Source organism: Maniola jurtina, chromosome 4, assembly GCF_905333055.1.
Source record: "Maniola jurtina chromosome 4, ilManJurt1.1, whole genome shotgun sequence".
Lineage (NCBI taxonomy): Eukaryota > Metazoa > Arthropoda > Insecta > Lepidoptera > Nymphalidae > Maniola > Maniola jurtina.
In genome coordinates this window covers 8,120,041-8,144,890 of record NC_060032.1, presented here as the reverse complement: position 1 = coordinate 8,144,890, position 24,850 = coordinate 8,120,041, and the positions used below count along the sequence as shown (strand labels likewise).

General features: G+C 35.3%; 2 protein-coding genes across 2 annotated transcripts in view; one reads left to right on the top strand and one right to left on the bottom strand.

Moving 5' to 3' along the window:
- Positions 1-24,850, bottom strand: part of LOC123864435 (pseudouridine-metabolizing bifunctional protein C1861.05) — a 154,060-nt gene that overhangs the window by 7,974 nt on the left and 121,236 nt on the right. The window contains exons 8-10 of the mRNA XM_045904854.1: positions 15,090-15,264; positions 12,639-12,754; positions 11,475-11,589 (exon numbers count right to left, since the gene is read on the bottom strand). Of these exons, the coding sequence (XP_045760810.1) occupies positions 11,475-11,589; positions 12,639-12,754; positions 15,090-15,264 (406 nt within the window). The remainder of the gene's footprint in view (positions 1-11,474; positions 11,590-12,638; positions 12,755-15,089; positions 15,265-24,850) is intronic.
- LOC123864441 lies at positions 3,769-10,178 on the top strand. The gene is made up of 5 exons (XM_045904864.1): positions 3,769-3,964; positions 4,453-4,661; positions 5,328-5,523; positions 7,427-7,555; positions 7,883-10,178. Exons 1-5 carry the CDS (start codon positions 3,925-3,927, stop codon positions 8,047-8,049), a joined length of 741 nt encoding a protein of 246 aa, XP_045760820.1. The 5' UTR covers positions 3,769-3,924; the 3' UTR covers positions 8,050-10,178.

Here is a 24,850-nt window from a genome sequence, read left to right as displayed (position 1 = left end):
TCGCATTTGTTCTATTGATATATTATTATTAAGGTGATCGTAGATTACAGCAAGATTCGCAAGAGGATAACACACGTAAAATGTTAAAACATAACATCCTAGCTGCTGTTGCTTTCGTCAGGCAAATTTCGTTGGCGCGTCTGATGTGGTCGTATCGTACTTTTGACTTCATTCGCATTTTATGTACCGAAAATGTATGTGCAACCGTCGCGTCGTGTCTTCTTGCGATTCTTGCGACTCACCACAAGTCTGCGATAAACTAAAAACTACATTTAAGCAAAATGTATCTGAAGTAAAGTGGGATGTTAATTTTGCTCTGTGTAAAGGGCATACATATGTAAATAACTTTTTCGTTCATATTTTTAATAACTATAATACGATGTGGATGATATAGATTCGTCAATTTCCCAGTGCCTGAAAACAAAAGTCTTTAACCAGTGTGTCTTTCCCGTCCTCACCTATGGTGCTGAAACATGGACACTGACAAATGACTTTGTCCACAAATTCAAATTTGCTCAGTGAGCTATGGAGAGGGCTATGTTAAGAGTTTCCCTGAGGGATGAGATCCGAAATGAGATCTGCAGGAGAACCTGTCAATACATCAAATTAATTTCTAAGTTCAACCTAATTTGATGCTTGTAAAATCCGGATGGACCTGTTTACTTATATTTCATACATTCCAACATAATAAGGTGCAACACCAAATTCAATTTTACACTATCAGGCATAGAAACTTAGATGTGAAATAAAATGATTATTGGAAATCTCAATACAAATATTTTTGAACGAACTGCACATTGGTGGCAATTTATTAAAAATTAGATGTATTAATTTGAATTTCTCTACATTTACATAGTGTCTATACTAATCCAATGTTGCTGAAGTCGAAGTGGATATAATTGAAAGGTGTGCCTTATAATATGGTCATTTTTAGTCCTAGCCTTTAATTAACTGAGTAGTTCCACCGAAGGTTTTGTAATAATTGATAATACAGTCAATATTTTCAGGACCAAACTTAGGATTTAAAAAAACTGCAGCAAAATATACAACGTTAATTTATAATGTTCGCTTGTTCGATAGTGCCTCTCCAGAAACAGGTTGCTCCTTCTGAAGAGGCGTCGTAGTTTATTCAGAAAATATTGTGTGACTGGCATCCCCCTCTGCACTACTCACCTCATATCCCAATTGCCATGTCGACTTGTCGCGAACTATAGATGTATGAATGTATGGATGAATAAGTGGGTGGATGGGTTGATAAATAATATCCAGTTATTTAAATGTTTCTATTCATAAATGTATTGTTGAACGTTGTATTAAGTATATACATGTGCATTGGGAATAATGCTGTAGGTGCTATTTAATACCTTCGCCAGCAGCCCGGATATTAAATCTTGCGCCTCGATTGTAATTATTTTATCTTCTATCACTAGAATAATAAATATGACTACATAATGTATTGAACAACCTTCTATTAAATGTTTTTATCAGAAAAAATCTTAGTTGGTGACTTGTACAAAATATTATATTAATTGTAATTTAAGTAGTTTTAATATACATACATTTATTTCTATTTAGTGATTACTATTTAGTGATGCATGCACACATTTTGTTTTCTCTTAATTGAGTGAATTTACACAACTCTTTGTACACGTTTAATAGGAAACCATTCCGTCCAACATTATGTAATATTATATTTGTTTTTTTGACTTTGATTTCATATTTTATCTTTATGTACTTTGTAAACTATTCAAATTATGTTGCGTTATTTAAGTAAATTAATTATTCCAAAGTAGGTATTTAATTCAAAATACATATCAAATAATATGTGTAACAATTTGGCGTCTAATTATGAATGATTTTTAATGGTATTTAAACGTACTTGTAATATTGATCCAAGTAAGAATAGGAAAGTCAGTGACCTCTTCATGTCAACTTCAAAAGTATAGTTTGCAAGGAACATACTTTGCATGCATAAAGTTTATTTTTAGATTAATTTAACTTTTCGGTATTTACAAAATCTATTCAAAATATATCAACAGCTAAGATGGCGGAAAATCATTCCTATTCTTACTTTAATTTCATAATAATGGGTTCAGTTGCGAAAATTGTTGCCAATTTGTTTGATGAGTATAGAAATAAGTATATCAATTGATATTTTAAATTAAACAAGGGTAAATATATTATAGAAATAAGTAAAAATATTTTAAACACAGATTCTGAACTAGGTGAACTATCCGTCCAAAATAATTTCTCAAAATAGGTACCTACTATTTCTAGGTATTATTTTTTGTAGATGAGCACTTTTTTTTAAATAAATTTTTAACACTATATTATTATTCTTTTATTCAATCATTTATTGAGAGTTTTACTTTAGAAAGTGAGATTGCATTTTATTGGTTTTGTTTTTGGGAAAAATTAAATTTTCTCCGTATATATTGCCAGCTCTTCCTTTGTTAACATTAAAAATTAAAAATTCAAAATATTTTTATTCAATTAGACTTTTATAAGTTCTTTTGAATCGTCAAAAGCATCTACCACTGGTTCGGAATGCCTTTCCTACCGAGAAGAACCAACAAGATCGGCGATTGCTCTTTTCAAAAATTATATCTTATTGATCTTATTTTATCAATAATTGCGGCAACCGGCCGGGTTCGAACCTACGTCTCCCCTGGGTATCGCAGGTATGAATCCTGCCGATTCCCTAGGCTGTTGGCAGTGACTTCGTAAGCGTGGATTTAGGTTTTCAAAATCCCGTGGGAACTCTGTAAAAACACTATCATAATAAAAACCGACGAAGTGCGACTTGCGCACCGAGGGTTCCGTACTCGGGTATTTTTTCCGACAATTTGCACGATAAAAAAACTATTTTGCATAAAAATAAATAAAAATATGTTTTAGAATGTACACTTTGTACAGGTAAAAAAGCCCTTTCATATGATACCCCATTTGGTATATGTAGTTATCTTACTTTGAAAATTAAAACACCTTTATTTTTTTTTTTGTGATGGAACCACAAATTCACGGTTTTCGGATTTTTTCCTTGTGCTATAAGAACTTCCTATCTACCTGCCTGTTGACCATGGCCATGACCATGACCATGGTCAACAGGAAGTACCCTATAGGTTTTCTTGCCATACACGACAGACGGACAGACAGACAGACAACAAAGTGATCCTATTAAAGGGTTCCTTTTGAAGTATAGGAACCCTAATAATTATAAATTCCTAGCTATAAATAGATAGCTAATAAAATTATAAATCAATTCCATGACATTGAAATTATTCGCGACCGTGTTAGTTTATCAGTTATTACCTATCACGCTTGGTTAGGTTCTTAGGTAGATTTTTTTTTAAACATATTATGAAGGTCCTGGTATTTTGCTTTTTGTTCAAATGTAACTACCAAGGTTGAAATTATATTAAAGTGACATTCTAAAATGTGACAGTGTCAAAAGTCATTGAAGTCATTATGTCAAAAGCAATCAAGTATTGCCAGACGGTTACATTTGTTAGTGTGACCTATTCCTTTACTCTAGATGCACTTGGCAGTGGCCAGAGACGTGCTACCTAGCAGTGGCAGCACTGGATACTAATGGCTCTGTCGATATATGTTCCTTGTTTTGTGCCTTGTTCTTCGGTTTCTTATCCGTTGCTAGAACCCAGAGCCGTAAAACCAGTTAAAAAAAAACTCATTCGGACCTTTGTAAAAACTATATCCTATATGTTATTGGTCTGTGGTAAAAACGTGTCGGTGTTATCTATGGTGGTTATATTCTCTTTGTCCGTTTGTTTCTTATTGGTTTGGAATAGAAATTAAAAAGGTCGAATAATTATTTTAATTATAAGCCGTTATTATTGCAAAAATAATCATCAAACCCAGGGTTTCTGACAGAGAAGTGAGAACTTAAACTAAAAAGTTATAATCATGACTGCACAGGGTAATAATGAATACCCGAAGGCTTCCAGTAAGTAAACTGTGGGCACGCCCTTCATATATTTGTTTATTCTTCAGATAATATATCGAAAAAAAAACCGGCACTTGATTCAGACTCGCGCACTGAGGGTTCCGTACTCGGGTATTTTTTCCAACATTTTGCACAATAAATCAAAAGCTATTGTAACTACATAAAAATAAATAAATATATGTTTTAGAATGCACAGGTAAAGTCCTTTCATATAATACCCCACTTGGTATAGTTATCTTACTTTAAAAATTGAAACACATTTTAATTTTTTTTAATGATGTAACCAAAAATAAGACCTACCTGCCAAATTTCATGATTCTAGGAGAGCGGGAAGTACCCTATAGGTTTCTTGACAGACACAACGGACAGACAGACAACAAAGTGATCCTATAAAGGTTCTGTTTTTCCTTTTGAGGTACGGAACCCTAAAAAAGGCAGCTCAGTATCAGGATTGATAATAATTGTTAATAATAACATATTTTTTTTAGATGCAACCCTAATTGGAGCAAGTATAACATATATAGCAGGATTGTTTCTGCTATTGTCTTTTGCGGGACCTTATTGGATAGAGTCTTATCCAGAGATGTTCTCTTCATTCAAGCATATGGGTCTTTGGGAGTATTGCTTTGAACGTTTCAGATTTCCGTCCTATCAGTATGACAAATATTTTCATGGATGCCATTATATTTTTAGTCAAGTAAGCAACTAAAACATTTTTTTTTAAATTTCACTATTAATTTTATTTGGGTTTAAAGCAAGTGGTTATAAGCAAATGGAGTTTACTGTATAACTGAAACACTAAGATATTTTGTACAATGTTTTCCTTGTAGTTTTTGCCTTTCATCAATGAAGATCAAGGGGAAGTACCCTGTACCTTTTGGTTTTTTAAGAAATTCAAAATATGCAGCATAAATAGTGATATTTTTTGATGGTGTTAATTTAAATTTTTTTGTACCAAACCATAAACTCAAGACCAACTACTACAACCAAGAGACCATAAACCCAAATATTTGATATTAATTTCAATTTGATACATACCTCCACATGCATTTGAGAAAAAGGTTTTTGACAGATAAACAGACAGACTGACAATGAAATGATCCTATTAGGGTTTAATTTTTCCTTCTCAGTTTCTTGCATATCACAAGTGAGCTTTATGCTTGTGTTTAAGTTGTATCAGTATAAGTAAAGCAAATGCATGCGTTTACCAGTGCTTGCTCCAGAGTGATTGGTTTGACAGGCATGCGCACTTACGCAATGTGCTTGTTACGACGTAACCACAAGCAAAGTTCACACACGCTCGTGAATTGCAACTATACAGGATTTTAAAAAGAATATTTTTTCATTAATCCGTTGCTTGTAGGAGCTGTATGTTATCCGGGAATGGCTGCTGCCGGGTTGGCTGATGGCAGTGCAGACATTTGTGACTCTTGGACTGATAATGTCATTCATGGCCCAAGTTCTGCTGGCCTGTGTGATTGTGCGGATGCCACTCCGCACTGTTTTGAGATATGAATGGATCTTTGTTTCTTTCTCCTTCATAATGGTGGCATTATCAAGTAAGTCCACTTATGAATTATGATACTATATATACTTATATATCTATATGAACAGGAAAAGGTGACTGACTGATTGATCTATCAATGCACAGCTCAAACTACTATATAGATGATTGAAAAGACAATGCCCATTCAAGTATGAACAAATGTACTGTCTTCAAGATTTTTGTAGCACCATCAAATCAAGTTCTATCTGTTCAATGACATCATCAGAATATTTGTAGAATAAATTAGTGAAAACGGTTTCCGCATTTTAGAAATATTAACCATAAAAAATTACAATATTTTGAGGTTAGGTCCAGCTAAAAAGTAAGAAAGGATCTTTATAGGCTTAATAAAACAGTCAGTTTCAGATTTTTTTAAACAAAATAGTCGAGTAGGTATTCGACTGATAGCAGAGAAAGAAAAATATAGCCTTTTATTTTACGAATACTTACCTACCTAGTACCCGTTCACATATAGGTACATCGCTGACCTATACACGATTAACACCGATGACAGAACTCTACATGTTCTGTAGTAATAATTAGTATGAATGATTGGATAGTAATAAGGAAATAATATATCACCCGTATTGGATACAGGAAGTGGCAATTTGCAGGGCACATAGTTCGAAAAAACGATAGGACCCAAACGGTCCCAAAAGTGTTGGCATCACTACCTCGTAGCAGAAAGCGCAGCGTTGAAAGACCCCTCACTAGGTGGAAAGACAACGAGTCGCAAGAAGCGGCTGGATTCAGGCGGCGCAAGGCCGTGGTCTGTGGAAGTTCCTACAAGAGACCTATGTCCAGCCGTGGACGTCTAGCGGTTGATAATGATGATGGTTGGATACCTAGCTTTATGAGACCAGATAATACATCTAGTGGGAGGCTTTGGCTGTGGCTAGTTACCACTCTACTGGATAATTCACTCTGCTATGAGCAAAGTCCTACAGCTACTCAACTCGGCGCGTAAAATACACAAACCGAAATAAAAACATACTAAATAGAATCTAAACAAACCAAAAATATGGCGTCTATACATACATATATCGCTAGGCATCTCGAACATAGACAGTATAGACTGATAAATCGATTCGACTTTCATCGACTATTTTTCTTCGAATTATATAAGTACCTACATTAAAACGTGTTATTAATTACTCCGCATTTGAGAAGGTTAAAAAATCATAAATGAGGTAAAAATAAAGATTATTCACAGTAAAAATAGGCTCTAAAAACAATTTAGAGTAACAAAACTCAAATTAAAAAAATCGATATCGTAGACCTAGATAATCGATATAACAAACAATAATATCATTTTTAAAAATGGACATCCCTTCTCAGTACTTTTGTGACAAATGAATGGCAATCAGTAAATAACTACAATAATGGCTTCTTACCAGGCTGCATGGTCTAGGGCCTTTGCCTTTCTTGAAGGGGATAAAAATTAAAAGTTAAAACTAACTACAATAATGGTTTACCGGAAGTTTAAAAGCACTTTTATTTACGAAAAAAATAATCCCAAAACAAATATTCATGAAACTTAGTGAGAAATTATGTTTTTATTTTAGCTTTAATAAATGAATAAAAAATTTAAGGTACAATGCTTCTTGTGAGAGTACTGTCCATGGGCATTCTCCTTTGGTATGCAGATAACTATTATGATCTAGACAACCGCTAAGAAAGGATTTTTGAAAATTTAATCCCTAAAGGGGTAAAACAGGAGTTTGAAATTTGTGCAGGCCACGCGGGCTAATTCGTGGGTATAAGCTAGTATCAAAACTCAAACAAATCCTCCAAAACACATTTCACTCCAACATTGGAGAACCCTCAGGAGTCATAGACCTAATCCTTGCACATGGGATGGACATCTAGCAAGTTTAGTTGTGTAACTAAATTCTAAGTATTTGATGTCTTTTAAGGTGTATTCCTGTTTTTGGCTGTGGCTATATTCGGAGGCAACTGCTACCGCCGTGATTGGCTCCTGTATCCTTCTTTTAATGTTTTATCGTGGTCATATGTATTTGCTGTTATTGCCTGCATATTGTTTGGTAAGATTTTTTTTTTCAAACTACCCTAATTGATTATATTTTGTTTGAACATTCATCTAGTATTGTGTGAAGATGTTCTACCTACCTAAGTGTTTATCTGGTCTGAAAGTAGTACTTTTCATTTAATCAATGTTCCCAGTGCTCCCATCAAAAATGGATGATATTGTTTTTCTTTTAAACTTAGGTATAGAAAGGTGGACTTTGAAATCGACTGTCTATGGCGTCAGGGACACTGCGACAGAGCGGCAGATTAGTGTATTAGGCAAATGTGGAAACGTCATTCGAGCGAAATAATTTATTTTTGACAAGGCAACATCGTTTTGACAGGTTTGGCAGCAGTCCTGCTGTTCCTGGAGGCGCGCAAGTTGTTCGAGATGCGCTTGGAGGCGAAGAACCTCGTGGCTCAGATGCAGCACAGCCAGCCCGAGCACGCGCTGCATCAGCTACGCCACCAGCTGCACCAACAGCAGCAAATCGGTTACTTCAGGAATTAATTACTTTTTTGGCGCACCATATGCTACTTACAGAGGTCGTCGTACCCTACGATTCCATTAGCCTAACAAACAAAGACCATCGGAGTGATTCACTTACTCGATGATCAACACTGATTAAGCCACCAAGCTTGTTTAACATTTATTTTTAATCCATAGAAGGTTTTTGACTGAAAATTATTTTAAAAATCACCAACCATTGTCAAATGAGCTCGGTGGATATCAGTCAGTGTTTATCACTGAGTTTGCGTTCCCACTCCCCCAATCCCACTGGTTAAAAGACAAAATTTGTTGTGTATACATACTCAATACTAGCCTGTACAGTGTACATCCGATTAGTTTAACATTAACAATGCATTTAAAACAATGGTTTAATCACACCATATTTGTAATTAGTGCATTTTATCAGTAAGACTGATTTTTTAACTGAGTTTTAACAAGTTCAATACAAAACTTTGAAAATGTCCAATTGAGTACACTGTTTTATTAATATTCGATTTTGTTAATATAAAAAAGGCTGTGGGGCAGACCACATAGTTATTTAATGAGTTTATATAGTGTAATTTTTGCTTCGCAATGTTCTATGAGACCCCGTTTAAGACGTAAGTATTGTCAGGGTTTTAATTTACAATAGATTTCAAGCTATATCACACAAATTAAAATTACCTACTGTGATTAAATTTTACACACTTCATTAGATTCAATAATAATAATGATACCAAATAGTTATTATATTAATGCAATGGTAAATATTGACCTTAATAATTTGATTTGATGATTTGAGCTTGTAAAATATTACCAAATTTTGATTATGTAGGTATGAACTACAAACTAACTGAAAAAAAATCCATCTCTGAATCAATAAAAGACAATCTAGTATTATTTTTGTACTAATGAGAATTTTAGCATTAAGATATTCATTTGAATGTATTTATAAGTATACATACCGTATGTAATATTTTTGTATTTACTGATGTCCTAAAAGGCGAAAAAAAGAATAACTTAAAAAAATATTTTTGAATCTCATTTTGAAATATTTCCGTCCAAAAAAACGAAACATTCAACTAAAAGTTGATAGCAACTCTCTTACTCTTTAGTCTTTAGGTATTGCATTGAAGATGCATTTGGAAACTCTTCTATTTTATATAATATTTTACCTTACTTCTGGCTTTACTGGTAGTAAGTAGCCACAGATGTGCCTCCTACCAGACAAACTATAACTAGTCACTCTAGTTTTTTTAACTGTTTTCTCACAAATGTATTGATGGACGTTGTATGATACACGGGAGTTATGGTTAATACCAACTTGCAACGATGGAAACTCTCGCCTACAGCTCGGGCTTATAACCGCAGCTCGTTTCCAATAACCTACTTCCCGCCCTTGGATCAAAATGCACTATGGCAGACAAAATATCTTAAACACACGTCTTAATATAATCTTTGAAATGCAAATAATAATTATTATTATTACTCTCCAGATTCCTATTAAGTATTTTTAAAGAATTTAGAATTGTATAAAACACTTCACACCGATATTAAAATCACGTAATAATTAAAGTTGGCAATTAACGAACTACTTAACTGCACGAGTGCATTATATGCTAATTGCGTGAGTAATTCTACAAATAAGGATGTAGGTACTTATATATATTTTTCTATCACTTAAGCGATTTTTACAAAAAAAAACCTATTTATTGGCAATTTTCAGACAGTTTATTTATGTGTTGTTTATGTGCCACATGATTATTATTTATTTAAAAGATACTTTTCAGTTTTAGTTTTTTTATATTTAAACTTAGTAAATAGATATTATGGTAGTAATAGTAGGTATTATAGTGTCTGAGTTTATTCATAATATTATGTTTTTTAGTTAAGTACGTATATTATCTTAATTAATATAGTAGATTTTTCCGTGGGTTGTATTTCAAGACTTGTTTATTTTGGTGATTTCATGTATTTAATTAAAGGCCATAAAACATTATTCTAACTAATAATATGTTCAATATTAAATATTTTATTATTGAATGAGTTGCTATTGATATGAAATTTATATTTTTTAACAGTCATCAAAATTGCACTTTAATTTAAGATGTTTAAGATTTTCATCAATAAAGGTATATTTTTATATCTAATTTATTTTTTATTTGGTTAGTTCCCCGCTAAGAAAGTTTTATACAGTAAAAGAGTGCCTGTCCACTAAAGCAGTGTGGAGAGCTGCAGTATTATCTCCACTCCGCTTCAATGGAAAGTCACCCTAAGGCTACATTCAAACTGAAGTATGTTTGACGCATACGTCAGTGGTATTATAGCGCGCGCAAAATAAGTAGTCCAGTCTGAACATGAGCCGTATAACTGCACGTTGTCCAAAAATCGATCTCCGCACCGTTTGTGTATTTTATCCTTACACCCGTACAAACCGTCACGTTGCAACTTCAGATTGGACCACTTGTTTTGCGCGCACAATAAATTACATTTTTATAAAAACAGTTCATAATGAGCTGTTTAATGTCATAAGCATATGCTGGAGAGTTGAGACAAAATTAAAGAACAAACGACAGCTTGCTATGGTAAATATCTACGTGCAGTAATCAGGGCCTTACCTATGGCCTTACGCTTCACAGATATTATGTGAGATTCACTAGGCTTAGTTGCGTTTAAAAACTGAATAGCTATTGTGTTGGACGTCATGTGAGTTGTTTTCAATCAATCAAACTAAATACATAACATTTTAGAAAAAAGCCTAGGAATATATTAAACAGCAGCTTGAAACACGAACAAACGACAGCTTGCTATGGTAAATATCTACGTGCGGTAATCAAGGCCATACGCTTCACAGATATTGTGAGATTCGTTAGGCTGGTCGCGTTCGACAACGGGAACACCTTTTGTGTCGGACGTGATGAGAGTGTTGCTTTCAAAATAATAAAATAAAAAGTTGCCAAATAATAATCTAGGAAAAAGCCTAGGAATATATTAGGTATATCATAAGCATAGCAGCTGGTAAATATCTACGTGCGGTAATCATAGCCATACGCTTCACATGAATTGTGAGATTCGCTAGGCTGGTCGCATTCGACAACGGAATGCCTATTGTGTCATACGTGATGCGAGTTGTTTTCAATCTAGCTAAATAGCCTTTTAAAAAAGCGACCAAGTGCGAGTCGGACTCGCCCATGAAGGGTTCCGTAGCAGCAAGTAACATCATATAAAAGTTCTTGTAGTTCGTTGTAACTTTGATCCATGTTTTAATAAAAGTATAAAAGTGTATTTGAAAAAAAGGGGCGGGAAACTGCGTACATATCTTTCCCGCCCTTTTTCCGTCGTTCTTTCATTATTTTATACCATTATTTTATTACCATGCAAAAAAAAAAAAAGAAATCAACAAGCAAACGCACTTTCGTCTTTTTAATATTAGTAGTAGATCTTACCTGGTTTTTGGAATTCTTCACATATTCCAAGAACGTAGTCCATAGTAGTTAGTGGTATATTGCCATCGAGGACAACGAGCGGTGCGTTTTTTAAATCATTTATGTGTCGATTTACCTGCGAAATTAGTTTAATGTCAGATAGATATTTATCCGTTTGAAATCACTAATTTCAAAAAAATGCTTAATTAACAGATATGATTCAAGGGTTCACGGTCCACGTTTCACCCTCACCGTTATATAAGTAATTATAAGTGATTTTATAAAGTGGAGATAGTAAAAAAAAAGAATACTCGGCTGAGTTGGTTGTGGGCTCTTCTCAGACTTGGGCGCGTTTGGAACCCTCGTAGCTTTGTTTTAAGTTACGTAATTAATTATCACCACTATATCGTACAAATTTAACAATTTCGACTATCGAAAGGAGTACAATTGTACCTACTTTGATTTTGATTTTGACTTTGACTTTGAGTATATTGAGGTATAATAGAGAGAATTAGTATATCTATCTACATTGTAGTTTTTGGAGATAGTTTACTGCTGCAAGAACTGCGGGAGAGATTATTTTTCTTATCTTAGTATTTAATTTCAATGCGCCTGCTGCGGCCGAATCTAACTGCTGACGGTTCACGCATTATCAGCACTAAAATGCATTGAGTGTAGGTACTTCTCGTAGTTATAGCGGCTCTTACTATTGTAGGTACATACGATCAAACCTAACCATGCGATGTGTTCTAAATAAACATAGTCTTTGAGCTACGCAACCATGACGCATAGCGGCAATACACACTTGGGAGGCGACACTTACGCACTGCTTTGTAAGGAAATGTATGGAGGGTATTTGAGGTAAGCGCAACATTAAATACAATCGCGCGATTCAGAGAAGCTGTCGCGCGTCACGGTTGCGTGCCGCAAAGTCTACCCTAAAGCGCTATCTCCACGGATGAGGGAATCGCTTCGAGTCCGATCTACTATCGTCGGATATCGATACCGCGATACTCGCCCTGTGGAGATTAGCCCTTATGATTTGTATCGAATTTGGTAGCACGGCGAGATTATCGCCGCGATTCTCTCGCTCGTGGAGATGGCTCCTAACCACGCGAAATGGTTAAGATGGGAAAGTATCTGTATTTATTTACTCAATATCACTAATTAATATTGGGTACTTACAAGCTCAACAGTGATTTGGTTATGAATATCCATATCTCCAAGACCGAGACGACACTCTCCTTTAGCATCAAAAACCGCAGCGTATTTTGCTGTTCTCGCAGATTTCACTATGCAATCTGAAAAAATGTCACAATATTTTAACAACTGGTATGTATTTTTCTAATGAGCAGAAATGGCAAGTGGCGGCGGCCGCAGGCGTGCACCGTGATGATGCGTTGCATGAACGTTTAGGCAACGTGGCGCGGGAAACGCAACGTCAGATGCCATACAATCACTAATTTTGAATGTTAGCTTTCTGTATTCTCAATTGAATTTAAAAAAAAATACTCGTGAAGGAATTATTTCAAAGGTCCAATAAGTTTTCAAGATTTTAAGGTAAGCGCGTGACGTCATAATAAAAACTTGCTCAGCCTGTTCCTGCTCTTCCGTGCCAGTGCCACAAAGTAAACCGATCCCTTTGGAGATTGAAGAAAAAACACTGAGTATAAAGTACTACTACTACAGCTGGCAACTTGCGATTAATTTACTACTGTGGTTGGTCTGCGTAGCGTTTCCACTTTTTAACTTGAGGGTGTGCAACTTTTCAAGTAAACGTAACGGTGCGTATATCTGCATAAGTTGTGGCAGATTTGCGCACAGGATCAAGACTGGAGCGCCTGACTATAAACGTACTAATTACTATAGGCAGACTATATAAGAGAGTACATTTATCTTCATATTACATGAAACTAACTGATGCCCGCGACTTCGACCATGTGGATTTAGGTTTTTTAAAAATCCAGTGAGAACTCATGGATTTTCCGGGATAAAAAGATACCCATGCACAAAATCACATCCACCGATTGCTCCGTTGTGACGTAACTGAAGGACAAACCAACAAACAAACACACTTTCGCATTTATAATACCTATGGGTAGTGAATGTAGTGATGTATGATTTCAATGGCCTTCTGTCGTACTACGTAATGTGGTCGATTCAGTATCTAAAAATGCTTTGTATCTATGATGTAGCCACTTTCGTAGCAAATAATGTAGCTTTAGCGTAGATAATGTAGCTTTAGCGTAGATAGACCGTTAGGCGTAGAGATTCTAGCTGCTACGAGAATACCTACATGATAACTGACACACATTTTACAAATTACATGTTAATAATTTTATAAATTAAATACAAATTTTAGTTTACAAAATAACAGAAACTATTCAAAAATTTAGTAGCAATAATTAAAATTTGAATTTTCAGTTACAAAGGGTATAATTTTCCTAAAAATATTTTATGTATTGACGTAGCGTATATGAATGACGTAGCGTATTCGTAGCATTTGCGTAGGCTGCGTAGCATTCCCGAGAGGTATTTTATTCTAGTGATGATGCTAACAAGCTTATGGTTTTGTAACCTTTTAATTAAATACCAAAATAACTTTTTTTTCTTTCATGTTTGTTTTACTACTATGCAATTTACAGAGGAGATGCCGAAGTGGAGTGCACTTCACTTAATTAGGTAAACATAACAATGTTTTGTGGTTTCTTATTCTTATTAGGATTTTTATTGATAGAACTAACATACTCGTATGATTCATGATTCATCTTGCTTGACAGTATTAATTAAAATCTAACTAAGCATCTACTATCTAAGTATGAACCAACGCATACCTTCCTCATACAGTTGCCAAAGATCAATGTTCTTAAAGTAACAATTCATGCCTAACTTAGGTTATTGTGATAGGCTAAACTTTGTTGGATATCTTCTTTATCCTGTTTATTCTGGCATTTTCATTTCTCGTCGTTTATCCGTGCTAAGGCTTTAGTTCATAAGTGACAAGAACGAAGACACAAGTATATTGATTTCACGTTCCAATTCATCTGCATATAATATACCAAGTTCCCTATGTATGACTAACGCCTTACTTGGTCGGTCTAGAAGAGACATTATTAAATTGGTGCCAAGTCAGCGCCATGTCACCTTCTTACCATGTCATTACCTTATGAAAGCTTTGTAGATTTTTTAATGAACTAGTTATACCTATTGCTAGGACTTCAATCATACCAAATAGTGGTGATTATGGAGGATAAGCTGGAGCTTCTTTTGAAGATTCCAATATTATAACTAGCAGGAAAAACGGAAACCAGAAGGGCACTCCATATTCTTGCATGGTAGTATAGAAGCAGGCGTTATTTTGCGGAAGTCCATGATATACAAGAAACCAAAAGCTTATTTTGCTATAATCTTCCTTCCTTTCCTGCATGTTTTTCAGTGGGAGGGCGAGCGGTGCATGTCGCATGCTGCATGTTGCACCATACAGATTTCTTTGGTTTGGCGGATTATAGCAAAATAAGTTCTTGCATGGTATTAAGAACGAGGAAGCGAATCGCTCGTACGAGTGTAATTCCAGCTATGTGCATGGGAGGTATAGGATCAGAACTGCTAATACCATCAAGAAACTATCTTACTTACCATCAAGAATTAATCCTGGTGCTATATTTTGTATATATTGGCCATCAGCGTCGTCCCCGATGGCTGTGAGGAGACGTGTTCGACCGCCGCGCAACCGCCACAGCGCCTCGGCGATATTCCTGCCGACACCACCGCCGCATTGCTCCGTCTTGCATGCATGGGTGCTGCCATCCAGCTATACAAAATAGGACAAATCATTTCATTATCTATACTTATATATAATAAATAAAATTGGAGTGTCTGTCTGTAATTTCGAAATAACTACCTCATATTAAGCTCAAATGGTTATTTGAACGATACCATAACTGAATCACACGTTTTTAATATTTTTGTCTGTCTGTCTGTCTGTCTGTCTGTCTGTTTGTTTGAAAAGGCTAATCTTCGGAACGGCTGAACCGATTTTGACGAGATTTTCACAGACAAGTAGAGGATTGGCTAGGGAGTAACATAGGCTACTTTTTTAACCGACTTTCAAAAAGGGAGTTGTGTTTTTCTACCTATGTACACCGAAATCTCCGAGATTTCTGAACCGATTTGCGTATATTTTTTTTTTAATCCCACGGGAAGTTCCCACGGGATTTTCAGACCCTAAATCCACGCGGGCGAAGCTGTGGGCATCAGCTCTAGTGAATAATTATACTAATATTATACACGCGAAAGTGTGTCTGACTGCCTTAGGTACGTGGCAAGGCAGGCAGATAGACTAATTTCGCAATTCTAACAGCTAGACCAATTCCTATTGACGAAAGTTACAAGAAACCACAATACAAGCTTAACTCACTCTTCTTTCTTACGTTTAGAAATGTTATACAGAGATAGCTTGTACCCTGAAAAAACCAAAATAAAAATCAATGAAGGAACTCATTGATTTTTATTTTGGTTTTTTCAGGATTTAAAAAAAACTCTAAATTTACGTGAATGAACTCTCTATCAGCCATGTCTAAAAACAAGTTCAAGCCTACAAGAAGTTCAACAGTGTCCGTTCAGACGCCCAGCCCAAGCCATCCGCGAGTCATTGAATGGGAGCTAAAAAAATTGCTGCTAAAAAGATCTAAGCTGCTGAAATTAACATATCGTACACCCAGCATTAGCTGGTCGCAAGATAAAACCGGTCAATTGCGAGTCGGACTCGCACACGAAGGGTTCCGTACCATCGTACATGGAGTAACACTTTTAATTTTTTTGTGGTATAACCACTCAGAGGTTTTCGAATTTTTCCTTTTTCTTGTGCTATAAGACCTTGCTACCTGCCAAATATCATGATTCTAGGTCAACGGGAAATACCCTATAGGTTTGATCCCCTTGACAAATCTTGATAGACACGACAGACAGACAACGAAGTGATTCTATAAGGGTTCCTTTTTTCCTCTTGAGGTACGCAACCCTAAAAGTACTTTTAGTGGAAGTAACAAATTGTAACGTTACGGGCAAACACCTATTGACTAACGATGTGAAAGACACTTTTTGAAAGGATGCTTTGCGCGTCGTCGCCGACCTGCGACATAAATAATGGTGCTAAGTCCGGTAAAGCTGCCTATTTATATTTTGAAGTCAGGTTTTTAGCGTTCCGTATCCTATATGTGCTAACTGGACCATACTGTAGAAACTACGTCTTCGCTATCCGTCCGCCTATCCGTCCGTACATCTAGGTAGAGATTTGAATTTTCACAAATTGTGTACTTCTATTGCCACTATAACAACAAATAGGTAATAAAAAAAAATGTATTGTACGATGGTACGGCACCTTTCGTGTGCAAGTCCATCTCGTACTTGACCGGTTTTCTATACGTCTACGTTATTTTCTATGTAACGGATGTTTTTGTAGTAGGTTTATCACAAAGGCCATAAACCAGCGCCATTAACTTTACTTTCATTTAAATCTAGCCTATCTATTAACTGTCTAATTTCTTTGTGAATAGGTAAGTTTTCTTTTCAGTTCAACTTTGCGTAGTTTGCAATTTAGGATATTGTTGTAAATTAACACAATTAGGTATCGCTATAGTAATAGAACGCTAGCAAAAACTTAGCGTTATTACTATACTACCTTAATACAATCCAATGCCAATAACCATTGGTCTTTATCTTGTAGTTTTAGTATTTTTCAAACCCGCATTGTATAGCGTGCAAAACTCGGGACAATGCCCCACATACGACACGGCATTGAATTCGAGTGACCTATTTACGGAACGTTCGTTGACCTCTAGCGTCAGTAGGATATTTTATTTGCAATATATTGTGAAGTTTTAAAAGTACAGGATATAAAAAAAAACATAGTTTTTTTATGGTATCTTATCAGTAATCATCAGTCTATCTGTACCTGCCTTCGTTTTTGCTAGCGTTCTGGTTACACCCTGTATCCCTACTTATATATAAATCCCCTAATCCCATCTTGTGTATTTATTCCTTGTCTACGTTATAAAGGAACTTATCTATGCAAAATTTCAGCTTTCTATATCCAAGGGTTTGGGTTGGGCGTTGTTGAATTAGTCAGTGAGTCAGCACTTTTCTTTTTATAATAATACTAGCTGATGTCTGCGACTGCGTCTGCGTGAACTCAGGTTTTTGAAAACCCCGTGGGAGCTTTTTGATTTTCCGGGATAAAAAGTAGCTTTATTCTAGTATAGTATATATAGTATAGCTTTGTTCTAGTATATTCTTTAGTAGCTCTTCAGGTGTTTAACTAAACCTATGCAAATAATCACGTCGTTTCATTTCTCCGTTGCGACGTGATTGACCAAAAGCCAACGAAAAAACACAGTTTTGCATTTATAATAACATGGGAAGTGATGTATCGATGTATTGTACAATGAATTTTATAATTAGGGGCGGGTTGTTCCAACTTCAAAAACACATGCAACTTGATGATTAGTTGTTGGTTGCGATATAATTGTTAAAACGATTTAAACGATTTATTGCATGCGAATAATAAAATGTACGAACAATTGTCACGATATTCGTGCCTTTGAAAAGTCATGTGTGGGTGCAAATGTCTTCATAAATCAACATTGGAATAGCCCATTTACATAACGATTTACTTTTAGCTCTGGAACAGAGTGAACTAGGGTGAGGGAGCTCTCGGTTTGATACTGAGTTGACAATATATCAAATATTAGATTATGAGCACGCTATGGGTGACGTAAAATCAAAGAAAAATAGGCTATTCATAGGATACCTAGCGTCAAATGTTGCCAGTGACGTCGATCATAAGATACCTCGTCAAATGTTGCCAGTGACGTCGGAGTCTCAATATTTTGTTACAAGTTCCCTAACTGTCGTGAACTGTGACTGGAAAGTGGGACTAGAAGAAAAGTTAGTTTTTTTGAACCGACATGCCTAAATTAAATTGTATAGTGCGATATTAAATTAAGATTATTTCAATAATAATTATGCCTCACAAGTATAAAGCTTTCTCAGAAGTAAATTCACTAAATAAAATTTACTGCTAAAATGCTAAAATATATAATAGTTGCAATATCAAGATCTTCTAAAAAATTGTGATGCACTTTTTAGGCGCTGCATTATCAATAGCTGCATATCTTAAGCTGCATCATCGCCTACTAAGGTATTTGTTATGATTGCAGTCAAGCGTATGCCCATTTAGCTAAAAAAAATATGTATTAACCTCGTATAACCAAGACTTACAAGTTGCTATAAACGGAAAACTTTGAACCAACCCTTTCTAAATAGGTAGGAACGAGGCTACGGCTATTATGTAAAGTTTGGTTGAAACTAGGCCTCTGTAACGTTTGTGGTATCTTGTGTTGCACTGCTAGGTTGTTGACCCCGGTGATGGTATCTACGTAGGCACTGCACGCGGTACTTTGCCCCTCATTTATGCAATCTATTTTGTGCCTGAAATAAATATAGCCTGCAAACGCCTACGACTTAATGTAAACGAGAACTGATTTAAAATATGCGTCTTTGCTTTAAAAAATTTGTGGCTTTGTGCATACAAAAATAAGATTGGCAAAACAAAAATAAGGATATTTAAGTAGTCTCGTGAGGTTTATTTAGGAATGACAGACAATTTCAGTTCGTCGCTAATATCGTTAATGTATAGCTTGAAATATTACTTGTTTGTTTGTTTGTTTTCTGAAAATCCTTTCAATTGGTAGAGCTCTACCTTACAGGAAAATCTCAAGTTTCTAGACTCACTGCAGGTTTACGTTGTACCTACGTTGATATGTGAGTTAGTTTTAACCTTTTACTTTTTTAATAATCTTTTTATTTAGGAAACAAAACTTACGCCAAGTAGGTAAGTAACTAGGTAGTGGTTTTTCCGTTACCATTTTTACTAGCGACCGCCCGCGGTGTCGCTCCCTTGGGGGTTTCAAAAAATCCGGTTTTATTCATTTGCAAAATTTTAGCTTCCAAGGTTCAAAGGCGTAGGTAGGGTTTAGATTGATGAATCAATCATGGAGTGAGTTAGGACTTTTTATTTTATATATTTAGATATATTCTAAAGGTACTTTAGTATATACAAAGCACAACAATTTTACGTGGCTTTTATGGCTTAGGATATTTTATCTTTGTAGGCACTTGATAGAATGTAGCCAGCCTAAAGTCTTTCTGCTTTTGGCCTGTCGTTGACCGCGGCTGTGGTATCATTAATCTTGCATATCACACGCGATGGTGCGCTGCTCTATTATGCAATCCACGTGGTTCGCACAAACATAAGTTGGGTAGGTACATGAATTTTGTAGATAGTAAAGCGAAGTTCTTTAAAGCGGTGATAGCCTGAGTGGCCAAGTAGGTGCTAACTTAAAATCTTTTTTCCACGGGCTAAAATTGTAATGCTCAATGCACACATAAAAGGGTGAGCGCAAAAAAAAAGGTTTTTTGTTCCCTAAGAACATGATTGTAGCTCAAAATCGCTAAATAGTAAGTTACCTACGATATTTTTTTTGCAGGTATTGTCAGAATATTGACTCTGTTACCTTTATTTATATATAAAAATAATACACCGAATACTCGTAGATAATAAAATTAAAATTATGTAGTCACTCAAAGTAACAACAATAAAAAGTACAAGGGTAGGCAATATCTTGATCCATAGTTATAGTTTACATACTAGTGCATAAAATATGCAATCTAATACATGTCTTGCGCCTGCAATAAATACTTATAATTTACGTTAAGGAAAATAATTTATTCTAGGAAGTAAAATGTACCTTAGTACAAGTTACAGTTGCTGACTTGCGAGTTTGGAAGGTTATACGTTTATAGACGGAGTTAATATCGATTTTCTTAACAAAAGGAAACAAAGGAAAATAAACAGAGTTACATTCACTCAATATCAGTTAATGTATAGAAAACTTATTTATCACTAGCTGACGCCGGCGACTTCGTCCGCGTGGATTTAGGTTTTTCGAAATCCCGTGGGAACTCATTGGTTTTCCGGGATAAAAAGTAGCCTATGTGCTAATCCAGGATATTATCTATCTCCATTCCAAATTTCAGCCAAATCCGTCCAGTAGTTTTTGCGTGAAGGAGTAACAAACATACACACACACACACACACACACACACACACATACAAACTTTCGCCTTTATAATATTAGTGTGATTAACACGATTACAGTGTAGGAGACTGTAGGTGGACTTTTCGAGGGTTTTGGGTGCTTGAGGCATTGCATTGAAACATTTTATTGAGGCACAGACTTTGACTATAACTTAATTGCTGTATAGAAAGCGACTAAAAACACGCCTTACCTTAACACAGTGGCAGCTCGAGCAAGTTCAATCAGTTGATTACAATATATTAGGTAAATAGACTGAGTGACTACCTTATGGAGGAGATACAAAGATAATAAATATCATTTCATGTTGGTGTTTCCAACATAGCGTGCATCGTAAGTGCATTTTGATAACTCTTTCGGTGTATACCTAATATGTTGAATACTGAATACCAATGTACAGAATTTAGTATATTGAGTATCAATATACTGAATTACATACTATAATGTATTCATTGTGCAATTTTACTGTCATCCAGAGCCAGAGTTAGTTGAAACGTATCCCTTTCTCATCTTTGCGTTTACCCAAATGAACCCAATTTCACTCCTGATTGCGATCAATAGATAAAGTTTCACATCACTAGCTAATCACAAGTTTTCAAGGTTGTATACATACCTACAGATTGAAGTTTTCCAGACAAATAGCTCAACTTCAGTTTACTCAGGTCTGGTCCCAAGGGTTGTTTCAGTGGGTAGTATATGCTGGGTTACCAGCCTATCAGAAAAGTCATGCCGCTGAATGATCAAATGTTTTGGTATGAAAGTGTTAAGGAGTATGATAGAAAGTAGGAACTGATCAGGCGTACCTACCCAAGTACTATGTTATACAAATTATTTAGCAATAAGACCGCCTTTGTACCCGTTTACTTATATAGTTTCTTTATCTCTTGTGTGTTGTGTCTCTGTTTCACACAGGCTGCGTAAGGGTTGCGTAAGCGTAGAAATAGCGCGTACCATTGGTACGCGTACGCAATGGTACGCGTTGTAATGTATGGAACTGTATGAAACATGGCACACCGCTTGCGTAAAGCGTGGCCGTATGCGTAATCCGGTGTGTAAGGGGTTTACGCGCGTCACTACGCACGTGTCACGTGTACGTGCTTGGTGTGAATCGGCCTTAAGTGTATGTTATCTATCAATCCTTCAGGTAAGTAGACTGAGATCGCAGTCAAGCCCTAACTTGTTCCACAAACAAACCATTGAGGCTTTGTATAGGTTTTGAAAAAGAAATTAAAAAAAATGTTACGAGTTGACGCTTCTTTTATTTCTCGTAGGTACAGTGTACTTCTTTTATTTCTCATACAGAAGACAAAGTGCTGTCTAATATAAAACGATCTCGAGCATGTATAAAAATAACGAGTGAAGACTGCATAAATGAAGCCGTCTGCGTCGCTAAAAGCTGTTTGCTGGCAGCTCTGCAAGCTACCGGTTTGCATAAAAAACCCATTAAAAGCTTTCCCGTTGACATTCAGCACGGGAACTGATTGCACTCCCCTGCTAGGAATGCACATTCATTACACAATAGCGATGTAACGAATGCAAATATTCACAGTGCAACACACAAACGAATATTTTGATACAATTTTGCATTTTTATTTCGTACTAGTTTTTTCTCGCGACTGTCAGTGAACAATATCTGTTTCAAGCGCGTTTCTAAATTTTTTTCCGCGATACAGTCTTCTTCTTCTTCCATAGTTGATTTGGCGAAGTTGTACTGACCTGTCTAAGGTCTATAGAGTCGAGCGACTGAAGTCTGACCTCCACGACCCGAGGGGTAGTGTACCGTGTTGCCAGAACCTCGTTTGTTGATCAGCGAGGTGGACCACAAACAGGTGACGTTAACTTAGCCGACATCATGTTAAAAGTGGCACATTGTACCCCAATTTCACGCGATAATGTTGCCTAGTTAAAAAACTCTGCACAAACCACAAAGATTTTAAATCTATCTTGCTAAACACCCCTGCTAATCTTTGGTCACACATATTATGTAGGGTAAGGTACAGTTAGATAGCGACTTATTAGTGTACCTACCAACTACGCCTATACTGAGATTAGTTTACATAAGAGTGTCATAAGCGTATAAAAAAGTGATTGTTGTGGCTAATTCTGTTGCATACAATTACTAAACTATACCCACTAAATTGAGAGGTCTTCATCTACACCTGTTTTTTTAGTTAAGAGATCGTGTATAAATAAATTGGCCACATTATTGAATACTCGTTATATGAAATCAGTAAAACCACTTATTCAAGCTAGATATTTTAAACTTATCAGATAATAATAGATAAATTGTTTTAGCCCGTAATCATATTGCTTTTCAAAGCACAGCCCAGGCATCAAATAACAAATTAATGAGGACGATTGATGGGGTTGGTGATGTCACGCTTCAGAGGGTGATTAATGTTTCAGTGTTGGCACCTATACCTATTTAGGTTACAATATACATATAACACAAGCGACCGCCCGCCACTTTGCACACGTTGGAAGTCGAATACTAGTAGTAAGGGATTCGCCGGTTCTGCCCCAGGCCCTGGCCCCCTCCCATGCCTCGCTGCCTCAGCCCCCTCCGTGCCTCGGTCAAAACCTAAAAAAAAAAAAAAAAAAAAAAAAAAAAAAAAGGTTTTGGGGTACGCTGAATCGATTGCGCTCACTCCCGACGTCGTATCTGTAACGGTTGCAAAGTTAGCTTTTCGTAAAACTAATCCCTAGTTCGTTATCTAATTGCTTAATCACCTACTAATGACGCTCTATTGTTAAAAACCCAAATCGTACCTAACATATTTAGATTTACCATGTCCCAGTATCTTCCAACAGGTGGGTTTGAATGGATAAATACTGAAACAAACTTTAAAGTATCAGACACATCGGATATTGGCTTTATTCTTGAAGTCGATTTGGAGTATCCTAATGAACTTCATGATTTGCATTCCGACTTACCTTTATGCCCTGAAAATCTTCGTATCGGGAATTCTAAAGATATCAAGTTAGTACCCAATCTTAATAATAAAACGAAATATAAAATTCATCATAGAAATCTAAAACAATGTCTTAGTATGGGTATAAAGTTAACTAAAATTCATAGAATATTAAAATTTAACCAAAGTCCTTGGTTACAAAGATATATAGATTTAATAACGAATATGCGAACTTTGGCTACCTCAGATTTTGAGAAAGATTTTTATATATTAATGAACAATTCCATTTTCGGCAAGACTAGGGAAAATATTGAAAAAATAGTCAATGTTAAAATGTTAACGCATTGGGAAAATCGTGGTAAAGTCTTAGGGGCACAAGACTTTTAATTGCTAAACCTGAATTCCATAGCTTAGCCGTTTTCAACGATAACTTGGTAGCAATACAGTTGCGCAGAACCAAATTAACTTATAACAAACCAATTTATTTGGGTTTTTGTATTTTAGACATTTCTAAAACTTTAATGTATGAATTCCATTATAATTATATGACAAAAAAAAAAAAATAACAAGAATATTAAGTTATTGTATACAGATACAGATAGTTTAATTTATCAAATTTATACAGACAATTTTTATGAAGATATAAAATGTGATCTAATTAATTATTTCGATACATCCGATTATAAACAAGTTAATATTTACGGCTATCCAAAAATAAATAAATAAAAGTTAGGGTTCTTTAAAGATGAAAATAATGGGAAAATTTTAAGAGAATTCATAGGATTAAGATCAAAAATGTATGCACTAGATGTGGACCATAAAACTTTTGCAAAAGCAAAAGGAGTTAATAAAAGTGTAACAAAAAATATAACCATGGAAAATTACAGATCGTGTCTACTTGACAAAAAAAAATTCAGTATTGTAATATGCTAAGATTTCGATCCATCAATTTTAAGAAATGTAGTTTAAGGAAATTTTATTGTAATTTGATGTGACTTTTATTCATTTTTTTACTTGTAAATATTATATAGTTTTAAGAAATTGATTTTAACTTTCGTAAGACGAATGTATCAATATCATTTTGTAAAATATACCGCTTGGTGTCATTATACGACAGACAAGTTTTATTAATGTTTTGTGTGAAAATCGCATGTTTGATGGATCGAAATCTTAGCATATTACAATACTGAATTTTTTTTTTGTCAAGTAGACACGATCTGTAATTTTCCATGGTTATATTTTTTGTGACACTTTTATTAACTCCTTTTGCTTTTGCAAAAGTTTTATGGTCCACATCTAGTGCATACATTTTTGATCTTAATCCTATGAA